The sequence below is a fragment of the Coturnix japonica genome, chromosome 4, assembly GCF_054131305.1.
Source record: "Coturnix japonica strain WE chromosome 4, WE-NBRP24, whole genome shotgun sequence".
Classification (NCBI taxonomy): Eukaryota; Metazoa; Chordata; class Aves; order Galliformes; family Phasianidae; genus Coturnix; species Coturnix japonica.
In genome coordinates, this window is record NC_140666.1 from 60755763 (window position 1) to 60773301 (window position 17539).

General features: G+C 44.1%; 1 protein-coding gene across 1 annotated transcript in view; it reads right to left on the reverse strand.

Moving 5' to 3' along the window:
* Positions 1–16913, reverse strand: part of MCUB (mitochondrial calcium uniporter dominant negative subunit beta) — a 29369-nt gene extending 12456 nt beyond the window's left edge. Inside the window, exon 1 of the mRNA XM_085547067.1 lies at positions 16774–16913. Coding sequence (XP_085403193.1) covers positions 16774–16899 — 126 coding nt within the window. The 5' untranslated portion in view covers positions 16900–16913. The remainder of the gene's footprint in view (positions 1–16773) is intronic.
* Positions 16914–17539: the final 626 nt, after the last annotated feature.

Consider the following 17539-nt stretch of genomic DNA (forward strand, 5'->3'; position numbering starts at 1 on the left):
GTTCATCTCATCTCCACTGCAGACATGACCAGTTCCTGCCTACACAGTAGGTACTTAGCTTTATGTCCACATCTGCCTTGGCCCCAGCACAATTCAGCACAAATTCAGGGGCAAGTAGCTGAATGCTGCACTACTGAAAGTTTCTCCTTTTTACCTGCAGCAACATTTGTCCATATAATTACTGAAACACAACAGAATATAAAAAGATGTCTTTATTATAAACATCCATACCTCTGTTCCTTCATTTCTTGCTAAAGGTTTGATGTAGAATTTGCCCAAGCATTTCACAAACAGTGTTTTGCACGGGCAACTGCAAACATATACTTTTCCAAAGGGAGAACAGTTTTCTTTGGATTAGTTGATGAAAAATGGGTTGGAATGGACAGATAAGTTCAGTCTGATCTCAATATACTTTTTAACCAATGAAATCAATGGCGTAATAAGGCAAGTAAGCAGAAGACTAATTGCTTTCCTTCCAATTGGTTCTGATGGGCAACATGAAAAAGGCAGACACTGTTAAGAACATCCACAGCCAGAGAACTTAAAAACATTATTTTATAGAAACTGCAACAGGTTTCATCAAAACACCAGCTGCAGTATGTAGAGCTACCCAGCCCACCCACCTGTCTTCACTCTGTACCATAAGGCTGCTCGTCTATTTAACTTTTCTATTGAGCACGCAATGAGAATGTAAAAACTGAACACTTCCAGTAGAGCTTTTCAAAGGCTTTTTCTAAAGCTTGTTATCATAAATGAAGCAATTAAGCCCAGTGCAGGAAGATGAAAGCCCCCATGTGCCCTGAGCGGTCTGGCACCTGTGCTGAGATGTGCCCGCTAGGCCTCCCCCAGAGCAAACCTGCATGTGTGCTGATTGCTGCTCACCCAGCGCCTTTCAGCTCCATTTCCTCTTTCTCTATTAACTCCCTAGGACGTGTATTTGAGGGACTGATGTGACAGGCAGGGAAAAAGACTGCACTCTTAATGCAGAACTTACAAAGTACTTAGAGGAATCCCTTTCACCATTACTCTGAAGTAAAGGAGCACAAAGCCATGCAGAACAAGAAACCAATAGGCAGCTCTTCTCCTTGGGCACACGGAAGTACTGCTGCAGAACAGATACAGCTTTTCTGGCAGAAGATTATCCTCAAATGCTCTAACAGTGACTGGAACTACTGGAACTATGGAACTATTACTGAAAAGAATCCTAAGATAAGGGGGCAAGAAAGCAATGCCATGGAGCATGGCTTCTGCATTCGGCTCAGGTGAGGAGAAGGCTTCCTCCGGTAGGTTGAGTTTGTTTAGACTTTGGAGAGGTATGAGATAGGAGAAGAATAAAATAAGGAAGCTAATCTTTAGGAAAGTTATCAGTGCTGGGGCTGACACTCTTTGATATCTTCATCAGCGACACTGTCAGTGGGGTTGAGTGCACCCTCAACAAGTCTGGTGACAATACCAAGCTGTGGGGTGCAGTTAACACACAGAGGGATGGGATGCCATCCAGAGGGATCTAGAGAGGCTTAAGCAGTGGGTCCAGGTGAACTTCATAAGGTTCAACAAATCCAAATGCAAGATCTTGCTCTTGGGTCAAGGCAACCCTCGCTACCAATACAAGACGGGAAGAAAGGATTGGGCATCACCCTGCTGATAAAGACCTGGGAGTAATGGTAGACAGTGAGCTGGACATGAGCCAGCAATGTGCTCTCACAGCCCAGAAAACCAATCATATTCTGGGCTGCTTCAAAAGAAGCGTGGCCAGCAAGACGAGGGAGGTGATCAGATATGAATATTTTTTTTCATTCTCTCAAAAGTCCTTGTAGCTTCTTTAAATGGGATTTCGATGTGGCCACCACACATATCTAGGCTCCCTGTACCTCACAGGACATTTGCAACTTTTGCTCCCAGCTGGATCACCTTGTTTTTCTTGACCTATAATAACTACGATTTTTGAACATACTCAAGTGACACTACGATATTCCTGAGATGTAGAGATTACACCTCTACATTTTACCAGCAATTGTATTTCGCTCTACAGGCTTATGATGCTCAAACATCAGTGGGTAGGAGCATCTTACACAACCTCCTAAAATACGACATCACCGAATTCACATTAATTTTGTACCATCACTTCACTGACATCTTATTTATGAATAAGACAAGTATAATTTAGTAAGTATTACTAACCATTATATCGGTAGCTCCATTAGGCCCTAACTGACTCCTCTCCTGGGTTTGTTAATCAGTAAGATTTAAAATGGACTATGGTGTCTTTTGCACAGACTCCTTTTTAAAAAGAAGACAAATTTTCAAGTAAGTTTTACAAGAAGAATTTGCTCCAAGAAGATAAATCACAGATGAAATGCAGGAGAGACAACAGCAAAAGGTTTCATACAGCACAAGCATAATAAATGCTTAAGGATTCTTCGCAATCAGAAGAAACTGCCTATTTTCTTGTCCTCTTGGTCAAGCTAGCCTGTCATTTCCTACCTTCATTTTATCATGCATGATTACCTGCTTCCTCACAAAACTGCCTACCAGGCAGACTCAGCTTTTGTCAAATGGTGATGGCTGAATTTCTTTCCTTTCTGTTTTGCAATCCTAAGTTGTCAGCTGCAGGCAGATTCCAGGCAATCAGTAAATAGCATTTTAAAAACATTGCTTGATTTTTGTTTTGTAATTAGGGCATTCATACTCTTGTACAAGTAACACTCACATGTAGGCAAAGTGGAGTCAGAAGTTTCCAAGAAAACCATTTTGCTGCCTTTAAAGGACTCAGAGACTATTTCTTCCATGGAAAGAAAGGCAACATCAAATGCCTTCCCTTCCCTTGGCCTAAACTAGACAGCCCTGAAAGCTACATGGACTCTGCTCCTAGCTCTACCCAACTGTAGACTGTTCTCTTAACACCAACCAATTCCTAATTCACTGCAAAACTTTCTTCTGGTAAGGAACAGGAACATCATTTTGGGTTAATCTACTTCTGTTTTACTGACACTGTTCATTTGTCAGCCCCAGGACACGTTCCAGCAACCCACAGCCCACAGCAAGAAGAGGGCCTTGTGTGTTACCTCAGGTGCCAGGCTGAAGCTATGGGGCTGCCAGTCTGTGCCAGTCAAGTAGAGGCTGAATCCCAGTAGGAAGCCCCACTTCCTTGCTCCTTCCTGCTAGATTTCCAGTAGCTTCACACAGGAGTTTATTAGTTGAGAATCATAATAAGCACTATTAAGAGATTGCATGAGATATCCAAAGACAAAAATGTTCATTCATACCAGCCAAGGAGACATTCACACTGGGGGAGAGACCTGCCATGTATTCCAGTGCCCACCCAATCCCACCTGACCAGTGTGGTTAACCAGTAACAAACAAGCTGGCAAGTAGAAGAAAATGATCTCAGCCCAGAATCACAAAGATTTCTGCTTGCCATCTGTTCTGTTTCTCCAGCATGCTGCTCCAATGAGTAAAAAAGACAGTCCTTCTTGCTGCCTATGAGATTAAAAAACAGGAATAATGGCTAATAAGGCTTTCCTTATTTCATAAATTAAACAACAGAAGTTTGCCTCCCTGTAAACAGCCGCCAGAAGGAAGGCAGGAGCAGATGGATTTAAATGCTCAGCGCTGCCTGTGCACAGCCAGCAGGGAGCCAGTGAGATGCACATGCATATGCACATAGGAACACAGCTCTTCCTCCCTTTCCAGGCCACCAGCAACCAGTGTGAAGCCTCCTCAAATGGCCCAGAATCACATGCTTGGGCTCAAGACAGCTCCCTGGAGCAGCACCTTTCTGACAGAGGGTGCACAGTGTACATATCGCACTGCAAATCTCTCAGCTTTTGCAGTAAGTTGAAATACTGCCATACTTTATTGCACAGAAGCCAAATGACAGTTCTCCTCTGCTAGAAATAGCTCTTCATCATTCTTTGTATCTTTGAATACACACTACACCAGGACATTTAATGTGGGTTTTGCAAAGTCTGGCAGCTTGATGTCTTTGTCATGCAGTAGTTCTGTTTTGTCTCACAACTGCCACTGCAATAATCATATGTACCAAAGATACTCAGCAATTTAGCTTTCAGAGATCCACTTTCACAGCCTTCAGTTAATTTATAAAAGGCAGAAAAGAGCTGCAGCAAGAGGAAGTGACGAGCAGAGCACACAGGGTTAGCTCAGCACCCAGCTCCCCTCCCGTGGCTGCACAGACAAGGCCCATTCCTTTACCTGACACTGGGTTTTCCTTCCCAATGAGTTGATGAAGTGCAGCTAAAAGAGCAGGCTGTCCAGTAAACCTGAGATCCAAGCTGACTGTGACACTGCCATCGAGGTGAGCAGAGGGTGGGGATATTGCCAGGCTTGTAAATGCACATTTGCCTTCAGGCACCCAGAATAGCACAATTCACTTTCTGCGTGCTGCATGTCCTTCACAACAGATTCGAATAACGCTGACTGTGACTAATGTCACAAGATGAAGCCAGACTCAATACATTGATGTGGTCACCCTAAAAAGACTTCTCATTCTATATATTTATTGGATTGCTGTCTAGCGTAGCTCCGTGTACATCCAGTAATGAATTCCCACCCTCTCCTTGGGGTAAGTATTTAATAGCCAATGTGATAAAATGTTTGCTCATTAAGACCGGGATGTGGTAGCATTGTGGTGGAGTGCTTGTTCATTAGGACCGGGATGTGATGGTGGAATATGGAGGCCACAAGGGTTGCAGAGCACTCTAATTTTATGGGTAGATTGTGTACTCTGCATAGTTAAAAGTTTCTAATTGGAACATTATCGGCTCATTGCTTGTAAATTGATGACAGCCAAGATCATTTTACTATTGAGGAGTCACACATAGGATATCCAAAGTCTCCTTCTCACTTCACCCTTATCCCCAGCCACACACACAGTTTCTTTCTATGCTCTTACTTCTCATGTTTGTTGATTTATGAACCTCTGTAGTTACTGCCTAGGCCAATTATGTGTATTTAATCCTTACTTTTTTTCCCTAATAAATTAATCTCTACAGCTTTTAACCACTGATACTGCTTGTGAGTTCTCTTCAATGATCAGTACTTCAATTTGAAGTAATAGGAAGCCTGAAGACAAACACATCATTTCTCTCACTGTACTACACTAACACGGCAGCTCAAGAACCAGCAACCTGGTTTTCCAGTAGCTCTCACCAAATGTTCAAAGTGTTTTGTACCAGGAACTGGATCCTAACTGTCTCTGCTCAAGAAGCAGGTCCCTTTGCAGCCATATCCCAGAGAAACACAAGCTTATTACCTCAGGATACTGAGGGGTGAAGAAAAATGAGACCAGGAGCAGCCTGCTGTGGGTAAATAATTAACTATCAGAACAATGCCAACCTAATTCCCAGCTTGCTTCCCCTCTCCTATGCTTCAGCATGACACTTTGATGTCTGAATCTAGTAGCATGACATACTCACTAGTGCAGGCTGGAAGCAAACAGCTCCTACTAGCAGTCCACTTTCTTTAAAACTATTTGAAGAAGACAAGAGGGGTGACATTTCCCAGCTATGGATTAAGTGTTCTCTGGCTGGTTATAGATAAGCTGTTGGCCAAATTGGATCCCTGTGGCTATGGGCAAAGGTCAGCAGAAGGCAGCCCGGAATACTGGTACCTCCCAGCCCCGGTGCTGCTTGCTCCAGAGGGTGGTTTGCTAATGTGCAGTGAGACCTCGTAGTTACACTGTTTCTATCAGAATAATTGCTTTGGTTTTGTTTCTTAAATGAGAATTTCACAATCTGCTATTTCATCAGAGCAATGCCAGGATGGCCCCCCAGCAGACACCTCCAGGTTCACAGCAAGCTGCGGATCTCCTCACTGCAACAGCTGGTGAAGCACTGTATTCCTTGGATGGCATGGGATTCACTCTCCAGGCACCTTATTAGCATGAATAAATTTACTCCAGCACTGGTAGCAGAACAAGCCATCCCGCTGCATGTGGCAGCAGGTGAGAAAAAGTGATGCTCCATTTCTTTTTCCTTCAAAGCTCCAAAAGCAGTATGAATACCAGCTGCTTGGACTTCGCCAACTCTAGGGCTTTGACTGGAAAAGCCTTGACATGGGAAATGCAGGTCACCAGCAGCATGCCAACCTTCTTACAGGAACGGCACAACTGGGACCAACTCACACCACCTGCTGCCCTGCTGTGATGAAGGCCAGCACTAGAGGGGAACAACCTTCCTCACAAACACATAGCATGAGAGTTCTTGTAAATCTTTCTCATGTTATACCGTCTGCATGGTCTTGAGAGAAATAGCATGTTGGACAACCTGCAGTAGCTTGTAGTTAACACCTTTATAACTCAGGAGAGCTTTTCTGGAGTGCAAAAGATCATCTGACTTTTTCAAGGATGGCTTACCAAAAGTCTAGCAAACAAGCAAAATTGTTTCTCATTAGCAATAAAAGAGCCATGTTTGCAAAGAGTCATTATGGAAGAAAATACAGGGGAAAGTACATTCACAGACTCGGACACCAGCATATTTTGCTGCAATGTGCTTTTGCTGTCTGCACAAGGGAGGATCTGATAAGGATTAATGAACACACTGAAAATCTCTTTGCTTACTTGTTCTGTGGGCATGAAGGGCACAAAGAGACCCACCAGTCTCTGTGCTTGTTTTCCCCATGTCTGTATTCTCCATGAAATGAAAATAACACTATTTAAGTTCAGTTAAGAATCTGCCTTTTCCCACATCTACATGTTGCATCCGAAGTCTCTGAAGCAATCTGCCAAATGCTCATATTTAAGCGAAGGCATTAATTAACGCTACAAAACAATTATTTAATCTAAATGGGATATCCCGAACATCTCTGCATTTGTAAGGAGATAAAAAGGCCGCAGAGTACGTCACATTGAGCAAAGTGCACCGAGCCAGTAACAACACAATCTGCTCACTAAATATCGATAGTTTGTGATAAATACCAAAGTCCAGCAGCTCTGTTTCCAACATTTCCTTTGAATACGCACCTCTGTTCAACATTTCCCTTTCTCTGCACACGTGCTGCTGAGGCTCAACCATAGTTCCTAGAACTAACACATGAGATTTTCCTGCTGGCTTCCCCTGGAGCAGTGTGCTGCTCTGACAGCTGCCCCTGACCCTCTGAAGACTGGAAAAGGTGTTCTGTATTTTCCTTAAAGCTCAAGTCCTTGAATCAAGGGATGACACAAAGGTCTCCCTCACCACCACAGAGCTTCCTCCAAAACCCAAGAACTACTAGGAGAACCACAAAGGCCAACAGCAGTACCTAAGGGCTTGAATTTCAAATGCTGCACAGCATCCAAAATTATTAGCACATGAATGAGCAACATCAGTCTTTTTATTCAAGATTATTCATAACTTCTGATAGCATCTGTTTTGTTATGTTATTGCACGCAGCTACCTGCAGCATTACAGCTAGGAATATTTGTAACTTGCACAAAAGCTTTTCTAATACATAAAGAGAACTACTACCTACTGATCGCTAATGCCAAGGGAGACTGGTTGTTCTTTAATGGTTGATGGTGCAGTGCATACTTGTAAGATCGGCCCCCCAACAAGCCCAAAATGTATTTGTATTTGAAAGGCAGCAAAGCCACTTTTTTCATCAGCTGGTGCAGGGAGTCCCTGAAGACAGTTGCATCCCTGCTCACCAGAGGAGTGACAGCCATTGCAGAAGGCAAGGCAACCGCCACACAAGGAAGCTTTAAGAAGTGCTGAAGAATGGCACTACTGTAATGGCTTGCCCAGACTAAAGTCCTGTCAAGGTGTGGTCTATAACAGATTATTCTCACTTTATGCTTTCACTGTCATGAAGGGTAGCTTGGGGTCAGTACTCTCAAGAGCACACATGGCACAACAGCTGCAATTGACTTTCACAAGGCCCAGGCTCTTTTAACTGATCCAGGTCAGTCACCTTTCTAGGATGCTTACAGTCATGGGCACTGCAAGACTACGCCTGAAACTGAAGAGTTCTGGGCCACAGTGCTTCGAGCACACCCCGTTTTATTACACCAGAAAGACTAATTACAAATACTGAGCACGCACCCTTGGCTTCTGGCTAAAGATTGCAGGCCTAAATATGAACTACACTTTCATATCTTACAGCATGTCAGACTTTATGGCTTCAGATACAGAGTGCTCTTGTTTTAGATGATTACGATAAAGAATATCAGAGAATACTCTCACAACTAAGAGATTACAATGAGAAAAAAGTGATGGGAATCTCATTGCAAAAATCTTAAGTGTCTGCATATTAAAGCAAGGCTAGCTCCAGCTTTGGAGGAAAAGGAAGAAAAAGACAACACTTTTGCTTGAAGGCCATTGCAGCTAGCTAAGAAACTGTACCAGATGGATTGACTGCAAGAAAAAGATGATGCCATGGTACCAGTGCCTGGGAACACACTCTGGCAGGAATCCTCTGAGATTTTTATTAGACCTCTCTTGGTTTTGAGAAGCATAAGCAAAGCTGTGAAACATTCTGCAGCAGGTCATCTCCCAAATCAAAGCCCCCCAGAGTCCACCAATTCTGAACCTCTCCAGTTCCTTGTGCTGCACATTTAGTGAGGTTTATGCTTTGAGATACTGAAGTGAGAACACTACAGCTTCCAAAAGTTTTCCTAATCAACAAGAATTATGCTGCCAAAATGTATGCCACGAGCGTAAGCACCGTGACAGCTGAATAGTTTGCAAGTCATTTTGAAAGCAGCCTTTGAGAAAGCATGAAGAAGAATCCAGGATACAGCTGGCAGCATACACAGTTAAACAAGAATGTGTGAACCAAAACAAAACTATCTAGTACAGGTTCCATGTAGGATTTAACAGGGTTTGGTTACTGCACATGAATTTCCTCACGAAAGAGCTCAAATTCTTGACTGTTTTTCCTGTTTGAACACATAGTGAAGTGAAACCAGAGGCAGCCAGAAGAGAGGCACTTCACCCTCCCCCTCTGGTATCAGAAGAAAACAGATGGCTCAAGATCACAAGTCACTGTGCCTCAATCCCCTCCCAACTCAGACCCAGATGATTTCCTGCTTTTCATTACTAATATTAGCACAACGTTGCTCTAAGAACCCACTATTATTAACATTGCATTTTTTATGACAGGTGTGTTTCTTCCACCAGGCTTCTATTTTTCTAGTTGCTTTCATTTTACTGCCCACAAACTCCTCTTTCAACTTTTTTTGTTGTTCTCAAAGGCATGGCAGAGATAGGACCTGCAGAAAAGGAAAATGAGCTACCCCGTAGCTAAAATCATGTTTGCCATCTTCTCAAACATTTTTAGATACTCTAACACATCTTCCTATACTGTGATTAATTTAAAACTTGTCTGTTTGCTATTCACCTGCACAGTCCAGGCTAGCCCAAACCTCTGCCCTACTCCCAAACAATCACTTCAGCACACAGCCTCTGGCCCACCCACCTACTAACCCACCCTGCAACAAAAGAACACAACCAACTCCCCCTCTGCCCATAGCTGCAGCCCTCAGAGACACCCCCACTGCAAGGACAGGTTTATCCAGCTGTGGGAGAGGCAAGGTGTGGAGCATGGGGGCCACAGAGGGCCCTAGTAGGTGCTCAGGGGCTATTTAAACCTATTGGTAAAGGCAAGGAGAAGGTTTTACTAAATAAAGAAATAAACAGAAGTCTGGCTTTCCACAGATTGCAGATTGCTCTGCTAATGGGCTGGTCCAAAAAGCAAGTAAAGAATATCAAGAGATAGTTTGCAAGGGAAGTTAGGAGAATGAGACAGGCCTTAGGAAGAAATTAATATAGAAAACTTGAACAAAGCAACGTTGTCCTGTGAACACCACAGCATAAGGATGTCAGCCCAACAGGTGACTGCACCCTCCATGGAGAACATTTGTCTTTTGCAAAGCAGAGCACTGCCCAAACTGATTTCCTCATAATGTATTATATTTGATTTGCAAAGAAGAGCAATGTAATCTCTCCTCTGCTCAGGCAAATACATCAGACATTTAAAGACACTTTTGTGATCTCTAAATCAACCTCATGGTCTCTTTCTCTACAGTTAAGCAATAACAGAGAGAAAGCAGGAAGATGAAACTGTTACCTGCATTGCAGAGCAATGAAACATCTCATACAAGACATAATACCTCCTCTCCATCTGACTAGAACATGAAGGCTGAAGTAATTTTGATCTAAAACAACCAGAGTGCACGCGACAAGATAACTGCTTCAAAACTGCTTATCTGAAATTGAGGAAAAAAAAAAAGTTACAAACTTGTCTATGTATAATGTATTCGATTTTTCTGTCCTTTTGAAGATGCACCGTCTGCTCATTGTGATAAGTGCAGCTTCTAAAGTGCAAGTTTCCTGTTTTCGCAATGAACATTCCTTTTTTCATCTGAAGGAGCACTATACATTCCCTCCCCAGCAGCAGGAGGTTGTACACCACCACACCAGCACAAAGCTCACTGTTTACCCACATACTGCCTGCTGACACCTGACATGGCTGTGCATAGCATGAAATCACTCCCAGTCAGCCAGGCGTGGATGAAGAATTGGTTCACGGACCCAAAAGAAAAGATACAATATTTAGCAGGCAAGTGGTCAATCGATGTTCATTTTTTATTTCTATTCTCTTCTTCAGCTACTGTGTTATAGCAGATAAAGCCACTCTAATATGAGAGATGTACTTTACAAGTAATGAACTCGACCTTCAGAGTCTAAATCCATGCTTCCCCAACCCTTGAGGATCATGGACACCATGTCATGCATTCCCTGATAGATGAGCCATCTATCCTTACAGTGAGCAGACCACAGATTCCTCATCTACTCAATCAGCCACAAATGGCACATATTAGCACATTTAAAGAGCAAGTCAATTCTCCCAGGATGGCATGCAAGAATAACTGCACCTTCAGGTGCAGTGTCAAGGTGATCAAGGGCGCATGAGTCAGACAAGGATGGAAAAAGTCTTAACAAGTAACTGGCAGGCCTGGGAGCTGTCTTCTGCTCAGCCTCCCTGTTCCAGTTCAGAGAACAAATGGCTTAACTGTTTGCTGGGCTCATCGCTTTAGCTTAGGGCACTTAGCTTGGGAGAGAGTGTCTCTTCATTTCATCTTTCTGGAAAAGAAAAAGGAAACATCAGCCCAGAGCCAGAGCTGGTGTTAGATGCCTTTAACAGAAGCATCTCATAATCAACACTGAATTGCAGCAAGGCCCAGATGTGGCTGCAAAACACCTCCAGGCTCTGAAGAACTTACTGTCTTCTCACCTGGCTGCAGTAACTGCGCTTCCAACAGAATCACAGAATCACAGAATTACCCGGGTTGGAAGGGACCTCAAGGATCATGTAGTTCCAACCCCCCTGCCTAGCAGGGCCACCAAACATACACCTTTACTAGATCAGGTTGCCCAGGGCCCCGTCCAACCTGGCCTTGAACACCTCCAAGGACGGGGCATCCACAACCTCACTGGGCAGCCTGTTCCAGGACCTAACCACTCTTCTAGTAAAGAACTTTCCCCTAACATCCAACCTAAATCTTCCCTCCTTCAACTTAAAACCATTTCCCCTAGTCCTGCTATTATCAGCCCTTTCGAAGAGTTTACTCCCTTCCTGGGAGTAAGTTCCCTTCAGGTATTGAAAGGCTGCAATGAGGCCAACCAGCAACCTCAATGAGAAATTCATCTTTGCTGCCAACCTGCAAACGTGCTTCCAGGGTAGAAAAGATCCTGGAGAAATCAACTCCGACTCTTGCAATTCCATTAGTTTTCCTTTAGCTCATTGCCCTTCATAAGGTGGTGGTAAGAAAAAATAAAATTTTCATGTTTAATTAGATGATGAGAACAGGCATACTGCTTGCTTTCTCTCCAGTGCCAAAAGTCTTACAGAAATGACTTCAGCAGGTGAAATCTTTACCACAAAAACATAAACCAAAACAACCAAAAGAAACATCAACCCTTTTCATTCTTCTCCCACTTCTTCAGACGTAATTTATTACGAGTTTAAATGTTTTACCTTTAAGCTTCAAAACAAGATTATAACACATAAAAAGAACACCAAAAGAAGAAAAATAAGCATTGTTAGAAGAGACTGACACACACTATGTCTGTAAATAGTACTAAGTATTAGTGCTCAAGCAGTGATTTGTGCTAAGTCTTCAGAGTATCTGAGGCATTTGCAGAGCAATTTTCTCAGACATTCTCTAGAGGTTTAGTATTAATTGGTCTTTTTACAGGTACAGAAAAAAGCCTCGCTCAGAGCATTGGAAGGAACAGAGCCTGACTGGGATGTTCCCATAAAGCATAAGAATGTACTCACACTTACAGCACTGTTTGGATTATCTCAGCACCACTCAAAATGAAATTGCAGCATCATTTCCTGTTACCTCCTTTACAACAACAGCGGGCCTCATACAGGTACCACTTCACAGCACGACTCCTCCTATCCCCATTTTAAACTTAAAATAACAACCCACCCAAAACATAATAACAAACACTGTCAGAAGGGTTACTAAAAGGTAGGTACCTACATATGCACTTCCCTTTTCAGAAGCACAGCCTATTACTTTGCTATCACACAGGGACATGCTTCACACATATAGTAAAATACTGAATAGCTAGAACATGCATAGAAGTGCAAAGGATGATGAATTTCCATGATACAGACACCTATCTCCAGCACGTACCTCCTATATATTTATCTCCCACATTTCTCTCCAAAAATCACATTTATCAGAGCAAATGCAGCCATCTCCCAGCTGCTAGATGTGCAAAGAGTAAGAGCAGAAAGCATCCAGCAGCCATCCCCAGTACCATTCTGTTTTTCTGGCATAGATGCAGTATCCAAAGGCAATGAAATGAACTTGCTGAAATAAGCATATTTCTTGCAGTAGATGACAAGAGTGTTTTCAGTGACCTTCTGAAGACATTTATAAGTTAACATACGCAAGAGAGAACAGCACTTCCACAGACAGCTCAGGGGTATGCATGGTGTTGCTGACATCCTCCAGTAAAAACACATTCTGAATTAGAAAACAAGGTTTGGATCATTAAGCAAACTCCTGTTGTAAGAAACAGGAGAAGAGAGGGAAGCTCACCCAGTATTCACAAATTATTTCCAGCTCTCAACTTCAATTATACCTCAAAGGACCCATGTAGGCTGCAAATACAGAGCAGGGAGAAAGCACATTTAAGTGGAATACTCAGCAGCACAAGACACTCAGTGATAACCCTCTTCTGTAGCTGCTGTGATGTCCTGCAGTTGCTACTTCAGTAGAGTATCCTGGAAGGAGGCAAAAGTTAAAACATAACAGGGAAAAAACCAACATTTTAAATTATCCTGTGGCTATCCAGACACATCTAGATTGATAACAGTGTTCAAGAAGTGCCGGGATAGGGAGCTAGGAGATATGGTTTAGGGGTTTCCTGTAGGTATGGTAAAGGGAGGACGGTTGGACTAGATGATCTTGTAGGTCCTTTCCATCCTTGTGATTCTGTGATAATCCCTAGACTGTCTAAAACCAAAAGATAAACTGGAAAATAAGTAAAAAGCAGCACAGCAGCCTGGAACAAGAGTAACTAGACGTCATTAACAGGAAGGACAAAAAGTTAGGGGCAGCCTGAAGCAGGGTGTAGTCATCAGCTTGTCACTGAGAGCATTAAAAGAAACATTTCTGACAGATATGGATGACACTGGGAAGGACAAAACCAAAAATACTCAGTGCCCTGCTTTCTGCAGGTAACCAAACCCAGCGGTTTCCCAATCAGCTGCAATTTGCAACCAGGAAAAATCCTTTCCTCAGCAACAAGCATGCATCATTTCCTAAAACGGAAAGAAAACAAAAACACTCTGGCAGGCATGTTTGCAAACCCACCTTGCAGCTTACACACAACCTTTATTGTGCAGATATACAATTTAAGAGAATCCCACAAATAGAAGTGGGACACTGTCTGAATTAACAACGTTGAACAGAACTAATGCTTTGTAAAAAACAGTTTTCCCAATTCAGTTCCTTCCTTACTCTCTCAATACAAGCCAAGCCCCTTGCAGGAGACACTGTCATCACACCAACAACTCCACACAGCACACAAACAGTTCTGCTAAAGCGGACTGTGCAACTGCAAGGGAGCCTGGTTTTAAAGAGCTACAAGAAACAGCGTAACTCAGGCTTCGATTCCAACAGCAGCTGAAATCTCCAGTGCTGCAGGCAACCTCATACAGATCTCCGCTGCATAAACTAAACTGGGAATCTCATGTATATGAATGTCTGTAAAAAACAAATCCTCTTCAGTTTCTCCGCAGTGCCAAACCTGGTATCTAACTAGACTAAAATATATGTTAAAAAATAAATAAATCAACCCTGTGTTTTCTGACTCAGACGTCTCTGAACCGCCAAGGAAAAAAATGGCAGTTTTCAGCTCGATTTTGTGTTAACACATCTGTTCTCCATCACAATACAGGAAGAGGAACTCTTCCTCACAAGAGCAGCAGAAGCAGAGCATTTCTCTGAGCACAGAGTTAGGATGTGCAAGGGGAGAGGAAATGAAATAGCTGGCAGCCCTGAAGTTTCAGCACAAACCAAATAGCTGTGGCATTACAAATCTGGAACTCCAGCAAAGGGAACCATATCCTTCTGGGAATAAAATTCTGGGCAGCAATAATAAGGCCTGCCCAAAAAACACAACACGCTTCATTGCACTTGAAAAACTGTGTGTCTAAGCAAATGCTGAACACTTCTCAGAACAAAGAATTCACGTTATACCAATCAACTCCTCTAACTAAAAAGCCAACTTAATAAATGATTTCTATAAACATTACGCTGAAAGCACAGTGGCCTTAATCACAGCCATTCAAGATGGTGAGGATTTTGTCTAACAGCTGAGCTGAAAAGCTGACAGTTGAGGATCCTGCCATTCATTGCTGCAATCGCTGCTTTCACAGAAAAATTCCAACAAAAACTACACATTCCAAGGTGGCTGTTTTACTTCAGGGTTAGCTTATTTATTGCTAAAAAGCACAGCACACGAATAGATGCTGTGCTTACACGTCTCCTCACACACACAGTGCCCAGGCACCTCCATAGTATGTGACAACTCGACGTAGCAGCCAAAACATCGCCTCCAGCTTTGCCAATGGAGGCCCACAGTCAGTGCCACAGAAGGTGTGTGGGCATACTGATCTCTATCACAGCTTACAGCATGAAAGCAAGCTGGAGAATGTGGCACCAGAGCTTGTCAAGGGTGACTGTGAACCGTGTTGAGCTCTGCCCTAATGAATTGCCCATGAGCACTCCACCCTTCCTTTCCAGAGCTCCAGCAAAACTCCTCCCATGCCTGTGACCACAACAGAGTAGCCAGCAGCAAACACCAGCAAACAGAACTACCAAAAAACTTCAAATAAAGGGGGAAACACCAAAGAGCTGTGCCAGTATTTAACTGGTGAAATGAACATAATCTGATGCTTTGCTCAGCTCTGAAATCTAAAGAGCTGCAGTAATGTTTCACTACTTGAAATTACACCCACAGGCCATTAACTTAACTTTTACAATAACAAACATGTTCACTGCTTGAGCTGCTCTACAGAAGCACATTTACAAATCTAAAAGGTGTCCAAAGATGAACACAGGAAGAGGAAAATCAGAAAGCAAGCCTCATGTTGCCATGCTAATGGCTCTGTAGAAAAGTTAAAACTCTTTTTAACTGCACATATAAAAAGCTCTTCATGTTAACTTATTCCAAACACTTCCACTTCGTCTTCAAAAGAATCCCTCTTCTTAAACTAGAAAGTGTAAGAATTTCACTCCTGGAATTTGTCACCGTCATTTTCCTTCCCACTGGGTGACAGAGCAGATCGTTCTCCTGCTTATTTCTTCTCCTCCTCCTCCCATCCTTTTTGCAGCATCTTCCAGAACCTTCATCAGTTTTCAGTCTCATTTCAGAGCCCTAAAACAGCTCAAAGCTTGCCTGCAAAGCTGTACCCTGCAGAAGTCAGAGGTGATAAACTGAACAAGCAGCATCAGAGCGTGTTGAATGGCAGTGTAAATGCTCACTGCAAGAGGCAACGTATTCTTAGCACTCCACATTTAAACCTGAAGAGATGAAGGTGGCTAAGCCAATATTTATTTTAAATCCCTTCTTAAGTGTCCTCCTAACACAGCCGTGACAAAGCTGAGAAAGCTTCTCAGATTAACAGAGTAGGGCCAAATTAATACTAGCAGATTCTGCAGGTGGCTCTCTGAGCACACTGTGTGCAGCAATCCTTGTCAAGACACACACATGGAGGTGCTGGGTGTCTCTGAGTGGCCATGACACCCATGCAGGCCACACAGCCCTGCTCAGCGCTTCCTTCTGCCTGTCACCTCCCAGCTCGGGTATTCCTTCAAGCAGAGGACAGCACCGCGGTCTGCTTCATCACAGGAACACTACCAAGAGCACATGGCATTTCTGCTGTTAAAAAAGGCCATCAGGGATTACGGCTCGCCCTTTCCCGGTAGGCAGCCCCAGGGCCTGCTAGCTGCCCTGCCCGGCGACCTGGGAGCATCCCTCAAGCTGCAGCACGGGCCAAGCACGACGCAAGCCCCAAACGCTGCATGCAACAAAGTTCCGCAGCAATACTTGAGGAAAAGTTTTGATTGTTTTTCTTTTTGCTTCCACTTCTGTTTCCTATCAGAGTGCCGTAACTCCCCTACCACGCCCCGTGCCTGAAGAACCCGCTGCTGGGCCGGGAGCTCGCTCGGTCCTTCCCGGAGCTGCCGCCCCGCCCCACCGTCCTCCGCCGGCGGCTGAACTTCCCTGCGAGTCGCCCCGCCGCACTCACCTGAAGCTCCGAGAGGGGCGGCCGACCATCCCGCCTGCCCCGCGCCGCCCGGCCGCCCGCCAGCAGCCGGAGCCGCCCGTCGCCCGGCGATAGACTCCGCACCGCCCGCCCCAGTCCCGCCAGCATCGCCCCAGACCTCCTCCTCCTCCGGGCTCGGCTCGGGGCGGGCGAGCCCGAACGGAGGGCGTTTCCTCCGGCGGTGTGTGCTGGGCTGTTCCTTCCCGCCCGCCGTCCGCCTGCTGCTCGGCACTGAAAACGGATTTCAATAGCTGCCTTTATAAACGGGGTGAAGAAAAATCGTGGTTTTCCTCATACCTGAATGCCCGCTGCTTATACAGATGATAAATAATAACCCTTTGTCTCGCACTAGGTGATTTACAAGCCAAATTGCCCGGCGTGAGGGGACCTGATTATTATCAACCTGTGCTTCAGCAGAATAAACACCATGATAGCACAGAAACGGAACAGCTGAACACAAAACATCCCGAAGTTCAGTATTTTCAAGAGCGGTCAGTTCACAGCAGTAGAATAATTTGCAGAGCAAACCGCAATTGCCATCTACTGCACATGAGCTTATCCCACCAAACCTTCACGACCACAAACAGGTTTTGTGCTCAGTGCAGAGCAATGGAGCAAATGGGACCCATGGTGTTACAGCAAGGAAATAGAGAAGATTCATGGTTTTCCCTGCTGTTGGTAACATTAATCCATAGCCGTGCTGCATACTACAGAATAGCTGGACCCCGTGGTAATGGAAGGCGCTTCA